Below are 18,511 nucleotides of genomic sequence, written 5' to 3' on the forward strand. Positions count from 1 at the left end.
AAAAACTTCAGAGCACACGTTTGTGAATGTCATTTCGAAGTCACTCAATTCATAACTGGGATGCCACAAAAACAACTCCCTGTTAGCCCGGAGGGAAAAAAAAAAAGAAAGAAAGTAAAGGGGAAATTCAGATTAGTCACATAGAAGTTCCCCCGCCTGCAAAACCTGCAGAGTTAAAACGAAGAGACTCTGCTCTGCTCCTTCAATTGCTTTTTGTCTCCTGTTCTGGGACCTTTATCTTCTGACCCGCAGGCTTGACTTTGCCCTTATTGGCTCCTTTGTGGTGAAGAGCAGTCTTCCCCCAGGTTCCCCGCCACAGCTGTATCTCCTCTGCACCCCGACTGCAGAGATGGAAGGGGAAGGGGTTCAACCCCTGGATGAGAATCTGGAAAACGGATCAAGGCCAAGATTCAAGTGGAAGAAGACGCTAAGGCTGGTGGTCTCTGGGATCAAGGGAGCAGGGATGCTTCTGTGCTTCATCTATGTCTGCCTGCAACTCTCTTCCTCTCCGGTAAGATGCACCAGTGGGCGCTGCTTTTCCTCCAGCTCTGGCTGAGCGCCAACTGCAACAGCTGCAGTCACCTGTAAAGGATCTAATGGTAAAACTGTTCAGTCCCTGCCCCTGCCACCAAGAGATTGTAAAGTGTGGTCAAATATCCTTTGGTGTCTCCTTTCCTTCCTATTTTAACAGTAGCAGTGCTAGGGTGGAGTAAAGGGCAGAGGGGCCCTGCTTCTAATGGTTTTTGTTTGTTTGTTTTGCAAGGCAAAATCCCTGATGTATCTTAATGAGCTGTCACCCTGAAGCTTTGGGCTACTGATATTTCTCTATCCATCCTGGTAGTAATGTGTCTGATCGGGGAATCAGTATAAAAGAAAGACAAATAACGGACCCGTTTTACTTCCCACCGCGTTCATGAGTCTGCAGATATTCAAGGGGATCTGGTTCTTAAATTTTTTTTTGAAGGTTTCAGGATTAAGTCCTTTCCTATCACCGACCTGCAGCAATGTGTGTGCACATTTGTTGGCTCAGCCGTTTACATCAATCACTTAATCTCATAGTTTTGTTTGCTCGTATGTTCTTTAAGTGTTCAACCGCAGGTCTCCCCAGAATTCCATGTTGGATCTGGCCTCATAATTCTTGTTTCCATAGTGGTTGCTTTATGTCAGCAAATCCATGGTGGATGACAGACAGAATGGAAGGTCTTTTTCATGGCCATATCAGAGACACAGCTACGTCAAATTAAACCAGGATACGACGAGCAGTCCGGGCAAAGGCCTGGGCATGTCTCTGTGTACAGGAAGTGCGGTTTTGATAACTAGAAGCTGTTGGGAGCGTATGTGTTCTCGAGGGCTGAACCTTGTACTGTGCTTGTCCCTTGGGCCGGCAAACTGGTGTGGGGCTCAAGCCTGCTTGGCCAATTAGAGCAGCAGCAGCCCGGTCCTCTTCTCTCCACTCCACATAGCTCTCTGTGTAGGGCGGTGGATGGAAATTTTGTAGGCACTTTGGGGGAGAAGGTGCTAGGGTAGAGTAATTTGTTCACGGTAGGATGTCTAAGACACAGACCGGAATCAGGCTTTTTAAAGAAAGCAAACAGAGTAACCAAAAATAGACCAGCTGCGAGCCTTGGATAGGTCTGGGAGTCTTGAGACTTTTCAAACAACCACAGGGCCGTGTGTTTCCTCACTCGGTGGGATGAGAAGGACCTAAGACCCCAGTCTAGGGTAACAAGGCACATAGAGTATCAGGCAGGGGCAGGAGAGAGCAAAAAGTGAAACACGGGGTGAGCCGCTGGTGTCTGGGACCTCCGTGGACATTCTCCCCCAGGCATGGTAAGAATTCGGGTCCTTTCTTCAAGTCATCCAGAAACTGCGGCAGATGTGGGAAGTAAAGCCAAAGCCAAAGGCACTCAGGTCTTTGAGGTAAGAGCAGTCTATGAGGGAATTTGTTTTCTGTGGTCTTGGCTCGAAATGGAATCAAAAGCAGGAGATATGAATTGGACACTGATTCCTCATGAAATAAGCAACCTGGTTGCTCTTGATAGAGAAGATTTGGGAGCTTGTCTAAGTCAAAGTTTTACATTGTTCTCAGACCTGGGCAGTGCAATGGACGAGTATATTTAATCTGACGTATTAAGGGGGGTCGATAATAGGCAGTATGTATTTTTTCCCTGGAACTTGGTCAAATTGAATGGATAGAGACAAGACCAGAAGGAGGAAGACACTTTCTTTGACAAAGGAACTGGTAACCTTTAAAACATGAATGTTTGGCGTTATGGTTGGGGGTGGACCAGGTGGTGAGGTTGATGCAAGGAGACCTGTCCTGGGAGACATATGTTGAAGTGAGGTGTCAGGGGAAGTGAACTGCCATGCTTATAAGGCCTATACCCAGCGAGGTTTTTCTTTTGTAGGGAAACTATTTTGAAGAGAATCTCATTACTTTCCTTTCTCCTTATTTCTTTGCTTTACTTTTTTAGCCTTGATTTCCTACATTCAAGGTTCCAGCTTCTAAACTCTACCAGGCAGTCACATTTTCCTTTGAAGTTTACGTAGCAACAATAATGACCGAGTTAGATTTTATTGACATACGGGAGAAACAGCTTTGTTTTTGCAGTTTGCCCCTCCCCCACTCCCCCACCCAAAGACAGCCTGTACCCACATCTTCTGCAGTTTATGTGTTTCTTTGGGACTTGGTTTTCTCATCAGTAACAGGGGATGGGTTGTAGGAAATGGACAGCTCTTTCTGCTCATTAGCTAATGAGCATGCCATCTAAAAGAACAGGCTTGGGGGTGTGTGTGTGTGAAGGAACAGAAATGTACGTTAGCAGATTTTTGTGCCTATAGGTGCAGATTTCTTGGCTCTTAAGACTGGCCTGGAAGAATCATATTTTCATGAGTATTCTTTGAATACCTAATTTGTTCTCCTTGTAGTTCATGAAGTAGCTTGCTTAGAATGAGGAAGAGACGGGGCTGGAGAGATGGCTCAGCAGTTAGGAGCACTGACTGCTCTTCCAGAGGTCCTGAGTTCAATTCCCAGCAACCACATGGTGGCTCACAACCATCTGTAATGGGATCTGATGCCCTCTTCTTGAGTGTCTAAAGACAGCTACAGTGTGCACTCATATACATAAAATAAATAAATCTTAAAGAAAAAGAACGAGGAAAGACACAAACACTTTAGAATATCACTGGTTCGAATTATAAAATGGAATTCTGCTGCTGCTGCTGCTGCCGCCTCATGTGCATCAGACATTACCCTGGGGTACCCTGTAAAGTGCCAGGCTTCTAGTCTTTCCTGGGACTTTAACTGGGAAGCAGTAGGCAGAGGGGAAGTTGGTCTAGGAGGTGAGAAGGAGCTCTTTGTTTTTATTATTTTGAATGTGGCGTTTGTGGGTGTGCATATGTTTATGTGTAGGAACTTGCTTTTGTGTACATGGCTGCATGTGTATTTGCAATTGTGTGTGGAGGCCTGAGAGCAACCTCTAATGTCATCCTCAGCAATGCATCACCCTCTCTTTAAGATGACATTGCTCGTTGGTCTAGGGTGCACCAATGAGGCTAGACTGTCTGGTGATTGAGACCCAGAGATCCCCCAGTCTCTGCCTTCACAGGACCAGGGTCCCAAGCACACACTCTTATGTCTGGCATCTTAAAGAGGGTCCTGGGAGCTCATTTTAGGGTATCATATTTTCTACACAAATACTTTATCATCTGAGCTATCTCCCCAGCTGTAAGTTATATGTGTGTGTCCCCGTGCTGTCGAAGTCTTCCAAGCTTCATGTCACCTTGACCATGACCTTGTATAGTTAAGGACTTTTTCCTTAGCAAACCCTAACTTCTTGTCTCTTGTTTCTGTTAGGAAAAGCAGAAGTGGTCTGTGTCAAGAGTTAGAATTCAGTCTCTTGGTGATGTTTTGTATTATAAAACTCCAACTTTTGTTGTTGTTGTCATTGTTAAATACTGGAAAGAGGAATTTGGCCAGGCAGTGGTGGCGCACGCGTTTAATCCCAGCACTCGGGAGGCAGAGGCAGGTGAATTTCTGAGTTCAAGGCCAGCCTGGTCTACAGAATGAGTTCCAGGACAGCCAGGGCTACACAGAGAAACCCTGTCTCAAAAAACAAACAGACAGACAGACAGACAAAAGAAAGAAAGAGAAATTTGCCTTGAATCTTGGTTTACAATTAAACATCTACATGTGATCTACCACATCTTTTTTATTAATTATTCAATCATATACATAAAATAACTTCAAATTTGAGTAGAATTTACTTTCTCTGAGCAAGTCTTTGAGATTTAAAAAAGGAACACTTGGACTGTTGGACTAATTCATCGTGAAGGATCTGGAGGCTCTGATGGTGGATGTGAATGAAATGTTCCAGAGACCCTAGGCTGCTGAGCAGATATCAGCTACAGTATTTTATGAGAAAACAAAAACCCAAAGATGGTAGGTAAACTGCTCATGATCACCTACCTACTTAATTAACCGGGTGATTTTGACTTTTGCACTCGATCTTATCAGTTAAAGCAACCTTACATCAGTCCTGAATGCTTCTTTTGTATAGGGTATTGTTTGAAGCTTCAGAATAAAAACTGCACTGGAGGTTTCTTTAAAAAAAACTCTTTAAATTAATGGTCAAGAATTGAGATGAGGCAAAAAGATGACAGATATGTGTGGGGGTTCTCAGGGGACAGTGGAAAGAGGAACGGAGGGAGAAGGGGTTAAGATGTCTGAGCATATGCGTGGAGAGTCAAGGGGCTGATGGAAGAGATATGATATTCAGCTGATGTTAAAGTTGAGAGTGGAATTCCCTCCACAGACAGGAGGGATGGGGATGGGTAGGCAGAATAGCAAATCATCCAACATGGTTGAAACTGAGCGTTCAGAGAGAAGGGGGTAGGGGTAGGAGATGAAGCTGAAGATCTAGGCAGGCGCGAATGGCAAAAGATCTTGTGAACCATTCTGGGAAACTTGATTTATTCTATTCTATGCCAAAGGCAGCAGTTACCAACAAGGATGCTTCTCCACATTTTCCGTTTTTGCATGGGATCTAAAGATGGGCAGTACAGAAGTCAACCTAATTTCACCTGGCGCTAGGGGGCACCACTGTAAAACTAACCGTCCTCTTATGTCTCAAGGCAGCTTGCCCACATTCTCCTTAACTGAATTCATTTAGTAACCTCTTTTGATCTAAAAGGAAATCAATTTCTCATTGGGAACCAAGTGCTCATTTCCACAGATGAGGACGAGCACTATTTGGCAATATTAATCTTCTTCACACAGTAATGGTATTTTCTAAATGAAACTTAGGTATATGTATATTCTGACTGGAGTCTTTATGATAGGATAGCATACTGTGGATGGAATTATGTTTAAAAACATTACATACAAATATATATATAAACACAAATATACACCTGACCTATGGATATGATCTCCCTATTTATCTCTGTTGAGTGTTGCTCCCAGCTATTAGCACTGAGCAGACCCAGTCTTGCCAAGGGGCTAGCAACCCTGCCTTGATTATTCCTTTCCTTTTGGTGACAATTACCTCTGTGCCCTACACTGTCCAAGAACATGCCATTTTCTTCCCACTTCATGGGTTTTGTGTTCCTGGAAAATGAGCATTAATCCTTTGTGATCATGTGAGTCAAAGGAGCCATGGGGAGTGTTATGAGTTAACACGTGAAAACACAATGACAACATACAGCATGCTTCCCTCTCTATAGTCACTGGTGAGATAAACAGAAGAATTACTGTGAAATTGGAATCTCTAACATCCCATGCTTGGCTGGTTTTGATACTTTTCAAATAAAGGAGTGAAAATACTTCATTATATAGAAATACAGAAAATCATCTTAGACTTTGGGGCCAGGCATTAAGGTACAAATACACAGGGAACCAGGAACCAGAAGTCCAGCTGTTCTTAGGCTATTAGCTTCGTGTTCCCGAGCAAATTCACTGTGTGTTGGATTTTTGAAGTTGGAACTTGTTTGGGAGGTTCACAAACGTGAGTACTGAGTTTTGTAAAAGCTAAAGTTATTATTGCTATTCATGGGCATATTTTCATAACCACACAGAGGCATCACTTTTACTTTGTTGTGTGTGTGTGTGTGTGTGTGTGTGTGCACCAATGCTGACAATCAACTATACCTCTTAACTCAGCAGGCATAATATGTAAGGTCTATGGCTTCATAGACCTGATTTCTATATTGGAAATTTGGGAATTAAAATAATCCACCTAAAAATAGTTCTATTTCTAATTTTTTAAAAACACAGGTTTCTAATTAAGAGTTGTTTATGCTATAGTAGAGAATAAAAGAAGACAGAAGGGGAGACTTTATGAAGTCATGAAGTGTTATTAGGTTCAATGTCTGGTTAAAATGGTTCGAAAAAAATCTAGAATTCAGGGTTGGAGAGATGGCTTAGTGGATAAGAGTGCTTATCACCATATTGAGGACCTCATTTGGTTCCCACCCATATCAAGTGGGCTCTCAGTCACTGTAATTCAGGTTTCAAGGGATCTGACACCTTCCTCTGGCCTCTGTAGGCACATGCACACAACTCAGGCAGACACATTCCTTTAAATGAACAAATAAGTTAATATTTTTAAAACTATTAAAGTTACAGGATTAAAATACACAGAACAGGCTATTTCTATTGACCTTTAGTCACATCTTCCACTTCTCCAGAGACTTGGCCGTCAGACAGCAGAAAATCATATCTATGAGAAGCATGGGTTCCGACTCACACTATTGGAAACATATGTAACCCGAGTCACTGATTTCTTCTTAGGAGAGCCTTTATTCTGAAATGGCTCATAGGTGGGTTAATTTGTATGTATTTATTTGACTTTGATAACATTTTAAAGTCTTTCCATGGACTAACAAATATAGAAATAGAGACCCCCCACTTTAATTATTTCCATACTGTTTAATACGCCTTATGGATCAAAGCCCTCATTACCAAGTATAACATTGTGTTGGTGGGAAATTGAGGGCTCTGGTAAGTTTAAGTGATGTACACTGAAGGCTAGGCTTCCCTGCAGACAGCAACAACATGAGCCTGGAATCCAGGATAAGTAGTCAGACAAGGTTCCTGATATTATAAATTTTAGGTTAATATTATAAATGAAAAAGAAACATCAATATAGTCAGCATGGGAGGGAAATAATGCCCTTCAGCACTGTAAAATAAATTGCAAAACGTGTCTTACAGTTTAGCAATAAGGTATTCAGAATTATTTGTGTGTTAGGTACTTCATGCTTGCAGATTCTAAGACTCCTGAAGATATTACCGTGTGAGGTACAATAAAGACTGGGAAAATCAGAGTTCTTGAGATCAGAGTGGACACGGGGAGAGGGTGTTGAGTGCTGTCACTTGTGACAATGTCCCTCAATTTGGCCTATTTTTTCCCCTACTGCTGGCTTTTCTTCTTTACTGTGTCCTTGGAGGTAGGTAGAAATGATATGGTTGTGCTATTAAATGCTTGGGAAATCTGAAGCAAGTGGCTTGTCAAGGTTTGCACAGAGAGATCAGGGCTGGGATGAAGGTCAAAATCCCAATCTTGCCTCTTTCTGTGACACTTGTCCGTGACACTTGTCCGTGATCTCTGAACTTTTAAGAATGCTCCTGGCTGATTTAAAACTATACTTTTCTATCTGACATTACTTGCCTTTGAAGAAAGATTGGAGGATTTATGCTCTGTCACAGAAGAAAGACTTAACAGCTACGTACACAAAACGTGCATAACATGGTTAATGCAGCTTTAACAATTACATAATACCTTACAGGATCCTTTCAGAAAACACACCATTGCCTGCCTGACATGCTCTGATAGAGAGAGAAGCTGATCTGCATCCATTTTTCCAGTCCTCCTCTTTCTCCTCCTCTTTTTCTTTTTAAACAGGAAGGAGACTGGACTATATAATTGTTTAAGTCTTTTCAGTTCTATTAGACACCAATTCAAGTAGTTAATGAGATGCTATGTTGTGTGTTTCTACACTTCTTGCAAGTACATTCTATTGTTCCGTGGTTTGCCATCTGTAGCTAATTATCACAATCTGGGTGGCTTAACACAACAGGAATTGATTCTCACAGCTCTGAAGGCCAGAGGTACTGGAAAGGTCATGCTCTCACAGATGCTTTAGGCAAGAATCCTTCCTGATTCCTCTCATTTTGGGTGGTTCCTTAAAATCCTCATGTTCTTTGGTTTCACGCCAGCCTCTGCCCCCATTATCACATGGCAACCTTCTCCTCTCTGTGGAGCCTCTCTTTTTTTTTTGAAGGGTACCAGTCATATTGGATTTAGGACCCACCCTAATCCTGTTGATGTCATTTTGACTATTCATATTTGTGAAAACTCTCAACAGATCTATTTCCAAATAAGGGCATATTCTTAGCTTTATGCATTTGAAGAACATGCTATTCAACCCAAGTGATACCATTTATTCATTTTTTAAAAAAATTAGTTTTCATGGAGCATGGGTTTCCTGTCAGGCATTTAGGAGAAAATGGTGAACAAGACAGATATGGCCCTCCTGTTCTGATAGTGCTTGTAACCAGTAAGATGAAGTTAAAGGAGAATAGTAGGGCATATGACAAGCTTGGCAGACATTAGTAAGGAATTACACATGCCTTGCTGTCAGTTGGGTTTTGAAAAGTGTGGAGGAGGGCTGGTGAGATGGCTCAGCGGGTAAAAGCACTGACTGCTCTTCTGAAGGTCCTCCTGAGTTCAAATCCCAGCAACCACATAATGGCTCTCAACCACCTGTAATGAGACCTGACACCCTCTTCTAGTGTCTAAAGACAGCTATAGTCTACTTACATAAAAATAAAAAAAAAAAGAAAGAAAGAAAAGTGCGGAAGAACCTTTCCTCTTGCCTTACACAATTGTCTTCTATTAATTGGCTGAAAAGTTTTAGTTGAAAATCCGTTGTCCACCAGCATTTTCCCAGTGCTGTAACCTGATGATTGCACCCTTCACCAATCTCATTTTCCCTTGGAGCAAGTGCGGGGAGGTCAGCCTCATGCAAATGAGCCTAGGAGCCTTGCTGAACCAGGCACAACCTTGAGTGTCCCTCAATTAGTAGAGGAAACTTTCCTGCTGGGGAGGAAAAGGCCTGCTGCTGCTTTTCTCACATCAGATGGGTCTGTGTAAAGATCTGTGGTCCAGAAGGTCTTCTTGTCACATAATGCATGTGGATTACTCTTTGGTGATGTGATTTGATGAGCTTCTGCAATGGAGTTGTCATTAGGCACTGCAGCGCCATCATTTTAATTGAAGTTGGACATCAAGATGAGGATAGTAAAAGTCCAGAAAGGGAAAAAAGCTTGTTCTAGACTCAGTAAAGAAACCAGGAAGTGCTACTGCTAGTCTGACGCCCAGTCCACTCAACTAGGTCGCCTTTTAAGGCAGTAGTTGTAGTCTGTGTTAGCTACTTTGTGAGTTCTTTCTTCCACCCCTTCAATCCCCTAACATTAGTTAGGAGAGAAAAAAGAAAAGAAAAGAAAGGGGTTGACATTATCATTAGACTACCTCCTGCTGATTAGGGACATCAAGTTCCTTGGGACAAGTTTGATCTCCGGTGTTAGGATATCTAATTTCTTCTCTATACATGGCTACTTAACAAACCATGAGTGACAACAACAAAGAACAACCAACAACCCACACAACCAACCAACAACCCACCCTGCCACTCAAGGCCCTCGATTTTTATATCTTCTGAAAAGTCCCCAGAGTTCTCAACATCACACAATTGCAGAAACTATGGGCCACTGACAAAATCATGCTCTTGCTAAAGCACAGGGAAAATCATAATCACCTGCTGTGGACAATCTAAAGCACATACCCCCAAACCCGGGATTAACATGGAAATACAGTCTTATAATATTTCTGTGTTTTTTTTTTAAAGAAAGCAAAATTCCAAAATTGTCACTACAAGTGGTCCCTTCTTCTTATGTAGTAAATGAGACTAGAAGTGGGTAACTTCCTGTAGAAGCCACCAGTGATAGGACTTCCAGTGCTTTCCTTACACTCAAAAATGACCAAGACAATTTAACAACCATGATTGGACCTAGGCCAGCAGCTATATAAAAGCTGACATTGTCATTGTGCATTGCCCATGATTGTTGAAATTGGCTATCTTGGTCAGCAAATATTTGATTACTGAGTGCCATTATGTTTGAGAACTGATAGAAATATGGTGACATGGTGGGTACATTGTCAACTTACTCTTCCAGTTGCTTAGACACTAAACTAGTGCAAGAATATTTTTAGTGAATACCTTCTCAATCACTGAGGGGAGGAAGGGAGAAATGTTTCAGTAGATCCCTTTGTCAGTGTTAATCAAGGAATTCTGTAGCTAACTTGGAGTGGGAAATTCTAGTACAAGAACATGCTGCTTTTGAAGATATTCAAAGAATTAGTGTGTTAGATGAGCCTTATACTTTTTTTTATGCTTTTTATTGTTCAGGTGGAATGCATATCTCTGGCTGTTTTTGTTGTTTAGTTGAAAAATCTGAGATCACTCTTAGAAACCCGAGACAATGAAACCACAGTCCATGTTCTCTGGGATAGAAATTGGTGAGTTTCTCTATGGAGCCACATGCAACCACCACTAAGTAGCCTTACAAGAAGACAGGAAATGGTTAAAAGAAAGGCCACTAGATTATCAGCAGGCAGTATAGTGGGGAAGAAGGCAAAACTGAGTTAAAGAGAGGTTACACAAAAAATGTGCTGACACACGTATTCAGGGTGAGCATGTTTCAGAAAACAATTAATGTAGCTTCTCTCTGGGTTCACAAAAGTCAATCAACTTTTTTTTTTTTTTTTTAATTAAGGTTTTCAAAGCCACTGCCTTTGTCTCTACGAGAATATAGCTAGGGGCACATTTTTATGAACATTGAAGATGGCCAAGTTTTTGCCTTATTCCTATTCCCAATCCTTTCCCCAAACAAGGTTCCAAGCTTTTTTCATCAGAAGCAGAATCCACCGTTTGCAAGATGCCGCTTCCATGAACTACACACTGAGTCCTTAAGTAAAGAAATCCAGTCTCCCAGTCCACTGTAGTGTGGAAGTGTGAAAAATCCCACTTTTCTGCTTTGAGACCCAGCCTAAGAATTTATTAGGTGGTGCTTTCATGACTTCACAGATCTCGACGGTAAACTCAAGGTGGGGACATCAACTCTGTCACAGTGGAGGTGGCATGGTGCACTAAGGGGACACTGTCACAGAGTTTTCCCAATCTCCTCAAGTGACTCACAGCTCATTCATATGCTCCCTCGAGATCTTCAAATTGTGCTCTGGTATTGAGTGAGGAATAGCAAGCTCCATATATGACTGCAGACCCTACTTCCTGGTTTCATATTTGATGAGTAACATTTGCTCCTGGTACAGATAGCCCTCTTCCAGACAAATGCCAGATGACTATAAGGTCAACAGCATTATGTCACATTCTACTGAGTCAGAGCCAGAAGCTGACACTGTCCAAAGATGATCTCTTAAAACATCATTACCCTCTTGGGGGACATGGTATGAACAGCTGGAGAAGTTTTTAATGAACTTTTTATTTTTTAAGGAATCCTGGAGTCAAGAGAAGAGTGACTACTGTAACTCTGAACATAGTACCTTTTACTCTCTAACAAGTTCTAAACCTCACTTACTCTAATTTTCCCATTTCTAATTTCTACAGGTAATTGTTGCATGGTGATTTTAAGTGGGATTGGGGGATAGCGGAGTAATCAATTACAAGAAGATTACCTCAGTGCTTGGTACTATTAGAGTTTCCCAGTTCTTTGTTTCCCCTGCCTTAAATACACAGAGAACGGCCTTATTTGTAGGTCATTCTTTTGGCGAATTATAGACCTTTTGCTGTTCTGTGTCTTCTCTCTTTCAAAACATAGATCCAGGTACTGTCTCTTATGCTACCAAGCCATGAGATAGCTTTTATTTTCATTGTCTGGGACTCTATGAAGCACACTGCTTGTTGATAGTTCCTAAAGGCTTCATGTGGAGAGACCACTTTTATGAATGGAACACAAGTTTGCCAAAACCGAGGAGTGTATATATTCTAACTTTGTGTTCACTTTGTGAGTTGAAATAGAAATGTTCAGTTTAGCTTTAAAGTATTTTTATTCTTTTTATCAGTTTGTTAAAGTTAACACGCAAGCAAAGAGTTTCACCGAAGCATTTAAAAGTTTATTATTTATTTATATATTTATTCACTTGTTCATTTTACATCCCACTCACTGCTCCCTCTTGGTCACCCCCTCCTAAATCCTTCCCCCATCTTCCCTCCTCTTTTCATTTGAGCCAGTGGGGACCTCCTCTTAGTATCTCCCCATCCTGGCACTTCAAGTATTTTCGAGGCTAGGCACTTCCTCTCCCACTGAGGCCAAACAAGGCAGCCCAGCTAGAAGAACATATCCCAAGGCAGGCAACAGCCCCCACTCCAGTTGTTCAGGACCCACATGAGACCAAGCTTCATATCTCAGGGAGGCCTAAGTCCAGCCCGTGTATATTCTTTGGTTGGTGGTTCAGTCTCTGAGAGCTATAAGGGTCCAAGTTAGTTGATTCTGTTGGAATGATTAATTAATTAATTAATTAATTAATTTATATAGTCATTGGTGTTTTGCTTGCATGTATGTTTGTCTGTGTGAGGCTGTTAGATCCCCTGGAACTGAGTAATAGGTCATTGTGAGCTGCCATGTGGGTGCTGGGAATTGAACTCAGGACCTTTGGGAGAGCAGTCAGTGCTCTTAATTGCTGAGTCATCTCTCCAGCCCCTCACTGCAGTATATATATGTATCATTATACTCTGTTCTTATTGACCCTGTTCACTGACCTTTACTGTCAACCATCCCCATGCCTTTTTAGTCCAGTTCCTACCCCCAAATGGTCCCTTCCGCTCTGATGTCACATATTTATTCCTTTAACCTTTTATGTTCTCCTTCCCCCTCTTTTAGACTCTCCTTACCCTCTCACAGTCATTTTTCTATTTTTATGAGTTACACATAAATATAGATTCCACATTATTAGAGAAAACATGCAGATTTTGTCTCTGTGGACCTGACTTATTTCATTTAACTCAATGACAGGTGAATAGTTTAAGAAAATAGTACATGTATAGAATGGAATTTTATTCAGGTTTAAAGAAAAGCAAAATGATGCTATTTTCAGAACAGATATGACCTGACATTATCTGCCAAGTAATACCTAATAATTTGCTACTGCTTCTATCCAAACTACCAAATAATATGGTAATCATATCATTCTTCAACTATTGAATAGCTTTCAGTGAACAGCAAGCACTTCTTGAGTACCATTTTTTTCCTTATAGGGTTTATTGAAAAATCTTCAGACATTGACAGGTTAGTACGATGATTTTCAAACTGGGAAACCTGGATTCTTCTATACTTCTGGCTCCACCCACACTTTTCATTTTTTTCTTTGGGACAGGGACTCACTATGTAGGTAGGTCCTGACTGGCTTAGAAATGGCCACATATACCAGGCTGATCTGGAACTCACAGAGATCCACCTGCCTTTGCCTCTCTGCTGCTACTAAAGACATTTGCTACTGTGCCTGGCGATTCAGACCTTTAGATCCAGGGGCTTTCGGACTAAGTCGAGAATCTCTACTTTTATTTTTCATAACTTTCCCAGGAGATTCGAATGCATCTCAGCATTAGATGCATCTTCCTGTAGTGTTATCATCTATCTCCAGGCACTACATATACATATGACATAATCAGTTGTCAAATTCCTTGTGTTTGCTACCTAGGTACTCAGTTGTTCCTGTGTTCACTTGCCTTCCTCCCTCCCTCCCTCCATCCCTCCGTCCGTCCCTCCCTCCTTTCCTTCCTTCCTTCCTTCCTTCCTTCCTTCCTTCCTTCCTTCCTTCCTTCCTTCTTCCCTTCCTCCCTCTCTCCCTTCCTTATTTTCTTCATCTGTAGCATATTTGACACCCATAGGTGAAAGCATGAATTCTGGGTTTTCCCTGGATGCCATTATGATGAGGTCATTGTCAATCTGCTGTGTGGCAACTATTTTTTTTTTCCTCTAAGGCTGGTGCTGAAGTGGATACAAGAACACAGGAGTGGAATATTAATACAATCTGCAAGGCAGGTTCCCTTCCTTCTATATTTGTATGTGCAGGAATATTGATGCTAGGTCTGGAGACATTGAGCTATAGTCTCCAGTTAAGAGGCTGACATAGGAGGATCAAGAGTTCAAGGACATCATGTGATAGAAAATAAGCTTAAGGCCAGGCTGGGCAACTTAGTGAGACCCTCTCTTAAAATAAAAAAGAAAGAGCAGGGTTACAGCCCAGTGGAAGAGTGCCTGCTTATATGGGCAAGGCCTTTGATTCAGTCCTTAGCAACCTAAACAAAGGAAGAGAAAAAAGTGGGGAAAAAAATCACTGGATGACACAATAATAAAAAAAAAAATGTAGTAGAATTGAGCACAGGAGTTAATTCTCTTCACTTCCATGGTCTTTAATTTCTTCCTCTGAGGCATTATCTTCAACACAAAGATGGCTTCTTCTATATCTTTTGGTGCTTCTGAGACAATACTATTCAAACTCTGGGGCTGTACTCAGTGCTAGCTGATTTTGAACTTTGCTCTTCACTTATGATGAGAGACCTTCACACTTTGTAGAATAAAGAGACTCTGTTCTGTAAGCTGTGGTTATGTGGAGACCCTCTGTTTCTTTGACATCTCCCAGTTTCCTTAGCATCTGGAGATGTTCTAGGGGATTTTGCTTTTCTTTATATTCAGACACGGTGTTTACTATGTGGAGGTAGACCAGATGTCTTTGGATTGCTTTCTCATTAGGACCAGGTCCTCTCTGGGTTACAGATAGAGAACTTGATTCAAGGACTTTGGTAGTTTTGATATGTTCTTTAATTTATTATTCCTTTTTAAAAAATTATTTTTTATTTTTATTTTTTCACATATAGAACACAGTATTATGTAGGATATATTATAAAACTCACATGGATTTTTTTTTGATTTTGTTTTTTGTGTATCAAAAAATAATGGCTGATATTTGTTGACCCCTTAAATTTTTCATGCCAGTTGCTAACCATTCACACATATTATCTCAATCAACCTCACACCAGCCTTCCGAGAAAATAGATTTTTTTCTATCTCCACATCACAGATAAGAAATTGAAAACCAGCAAGTTATATGTCATTTAAGAACAAGGAAATAAGCCAGGCATGGTGGCACATGCCTTTAATCCCAGAACTCGGGAGGCAGAGACAGGCAGATTTCTGAGTTCGAGGCCAGCCTGGTCTACAAAGTGAGTTCCAGGACAGCCAGGGCTATACAGAGAAACCCTGTCTCAAAAAACAAACAAACAAACAAACAACAACAAAAAAACCCAAAAAAAGAACAAGGAAATAATAAAATTAGCAAGTTAATATAATTTTCTAATGGTCACATAAAAATATTCTAATATCATAGACATTGAAGATATCCGTCAAGAGTGATTTTGTTTTATTATGGGATTCACTTTTGATATTGCATTTTCTATATTTTGTGGGGTTGACTAATGTATAATGATGTATATCCCCACATTATAGCTTCACTATCCTCAAACATCTCCTGTGTTGCCCCTGCTCAGCCCTCTCCAGGCATTTTAGTGCAGCTTTGCAACAACCAGAATGTTTTACAACTGGAGTCACACAGAGTGTAGCCTTCACTGACGGTTCTTTTACACAGATATACAAAGTGAAATTTCCTCCACAGCTTTTTATGGCTAGATGGCTCACTTCTTGTTAGCACTGAAAATAATGGTCACCTTGTGGCTGCTCTACAGTTTCACCTTCTCCAGAACCTTAGTAGTATCCAAGTATTGCCAGTTAGGACCACAGCTTCTAGAAGTTTCTGTATGAACAGAGTGACTTAAAGTATTTGGTATGGAGAAACAGCAATCAAGAATCAAGGATTTGATTTGGGCCTGGGGTTGTGATTCTGATGGGCAAAACCAGATAAGTAGAAATAGAGTAGAGAGTAACCGAGCATTTCTGAGCAATTGCCATGTGTTGGCAAACTGCTACTTTCCTTAAACTACAGTTAGCTCTTGGGGGCACACCAGCTATAGTGCACCTGGATCATTGTGCATGTGTGCATACAGTGTGTGTATGCATATGTGTATGTGCATATGTGTATGCGTATGCGTATGCATATGTGTATGTGTATGCATATGTGTATGTGTATGCATATGTGTATGCGTATGCACATGCGTATGTGTATGCATATGTGTATGCATATGCGTATGTGTATGCGTATGCGTATGTATATGCATATGTATATGTGTATGCATATGTGTATGCGTATGCGTATGTATATGTGTATGTATGCGTATGTGTTTATGAAAGCGAATGCCAAGAAAAGGTTTATGTCTTTTCCAAATTCGCAAAGCCAGAGAAGTCACAATTTGAAACAAACCGGAGGCCATTAAATCTGTTCTCTGTCTTGCCCTATCAGATTCTTCATCCAAGGAGAAGGGGATTAAGAGAAATGAGTTAGTTTAATCATAAGTCACAAAAAAGATGTGTGAAGTGTGAGTATGAAGTTGTAGCCAGATCAAGCATGATATTGGCTTTGGAATTGTAGGGATCTCTGAACTACATGGAATGTCTCTGAGCAGTGTCTCTGGATATTATAGCATATCTCTGGGAAATGTGGGAATGTCTCTGTCCAGGGATGCGGTGACTCTGGGAGGTGTAGGGCTTCCTCTGGGAAGTTGGGTGTGTCTTTGGGCAGAGTTGGGGTGACTCTGGGAGGTGTAGGGATTCCTCTGGGCAGTTGGCTGTGTCTCTGAGCAGTTGGGTAGCAGATGTTGGGTATCAGGTGCCCAGAATGAGAGCAGAAAAAGTTAAGGGAGCAGGAAGTATCATCTTTTTCCAGTACACAAAATTACCTGAATCCACTAAATGGTTGTTTCTAAGAGGTTTCTGAGGCTATGCTAATTTCCACTCTAGGTGACCTTTGGGAGAAGGAACAGGATGTTAGGGGTTGCAGATCAAACCAGTGGGAAGTCACATGTGCTTCCCTCTCTGCCTCTTGACAAGATGCCTTTTGGTCGTAGTTCCTCCTACAACATCAGGACAACAAAAAGAGAAAATACACACACACACACACACACACACACACACGCACACTCACATGCACACGCACACAGGAACCTTTTAGAGTCACAAAGTCAGACTGTAGAAATAATCAAACCACGTGCTCAGGGAATTTAATGTTAACAAGACATTGTCATAATCACAAGGTTTTAAGGATGTCTGGAGGTGTGGTTGGTGGTAGGTGGGCCGGTGAAGTGTTTTTTTTAGAATGTGAAAGGCCCTAGGTTCAATCCCCAGCACCAGGGGGAGAGGGGAAGAAAGAAAGAAAGAAAGAAAGAAAGAAAGAAAGAAAGAAAGAAAGAAAGAAAGAAAGAAAGAAAGAAAGAAAGGAAGGAAGGAAGGAAGGAAGGAAGGAAGGAAGGAAGGAAGGAAAAAAAATCAAGTCACAAGCCTTTTGAGATCAGAGAGCTTGAAGTAAATCTGTGAATGGGGAAACTTCCTCTTGTCTTCACTTTCAATTAACTCATTAACTCCGGGTTGTCAACTTTGTTTTGTTTCTGTGTTTTGAGACACAATCTGAACTTGCTATGTAGACCAGGATAAGATCCACCTGCCTCTGCCTCCTTTGTTGGAATTAAAGGTGTGTGCCACCTCACTGACTAGTTTTGTTTTGTCTGTTCCTTTATGTATTTATTGCTCTTTGGGGAGTAGTTTAAGTATAGATGGCACGGGATGGATCCTGCATGGGAAGCTGATCCTGACACGGATACCCACAGTGTTGTAGTGATTATTAGAGGACAATCTGGTGCCCAGGGAGATTGTGATACTTAATCTAAGGTCACCCAGTACTTGCTTGTCTGGTATCTCTCTCTCTCTCTCTCTCTCTCTCTCTCTCATTAGTAGGAATACACCCTATAACTCTCCTCTAAAGTTGTAGAAAGGGTCCCTGGTACTTGTGACCTCAGGCTACTAATTATATTAAGAGCTGTGCTGTGCTGAGCGCTATGCCACTCTATAGATGACTTCCGATGAGTTCCAGAGCACAGGGCAGTTTATTTGTCTAGGTGAAGGGGGTAATAGGCCTCTTGAGAGGTCTTCTAGAATACTCCCTAAAGCGCAAAGAAACAGCATACAAAGGGCTGGGAGCCAAGACTTGGATTCCTACCCAAGGCAACCTTTCTCCCACACACTCACCACTTCGAATCTTTATTTTCTTCAGTCTAGGGGCCCTGGAGTGGGGGGGGGGGCATTCAGGGAAAGCCATCTCTCCTCCCTATGCAGCCTGTTGATTTTAGCCCAGGAAGGCCTGTGATCCTGTTTAAAAGAGAAGTAGGGGATTCCTCATTGGTGTGGGGAGTCCCCAGTGGAATCCTCTTGACTGCGGCTAACTAGTCTGCCAGGAGAGTGGGAAGGAGGGTTTTTACTGCTCAGGGAA

The 18,511-nt window shown here is 41.6% G+C and overlaps 1 protein-coding gene across 1 annotated transcript in view; it reads left to right on the forward strand.

The window, feature by feature from the left end:
• The first annotated feature begins 205 nt into the window (after window positions 1-205).
• Tnfsf4 (tumor necrosis factor (ligand) superfamily, member 4) overlaps window positions 206-18,511 on the forward strand; it is a 22,769-nt gene continuing 4,463 nt past the window's right edge. The window contains exon 1 of the mRNA NM_009452.2: window positions 206-511. Coding sequence (NP_033478.1) covers window positions 350-511 — 162 coding nt within the window. The 5' untranslated portion in view covers window positions 206-349. The remainder of the gene's footprint in view (window positions 512-18,511) is intronic.

Source organism: Mus musculus, chromosome 1, assembly GCF_000001635.26.
Source record: "Mus musculus strain C57BL/6J chromosome 1, GRCm38.p6 C57BL/6J".
Classification (NCBI taxonomy): domain Eukaryota; kingdom Metazoa; phylum Chordata; class Mammalia; order Rodentia; family Muridae; genus Mus; species Mus musculus.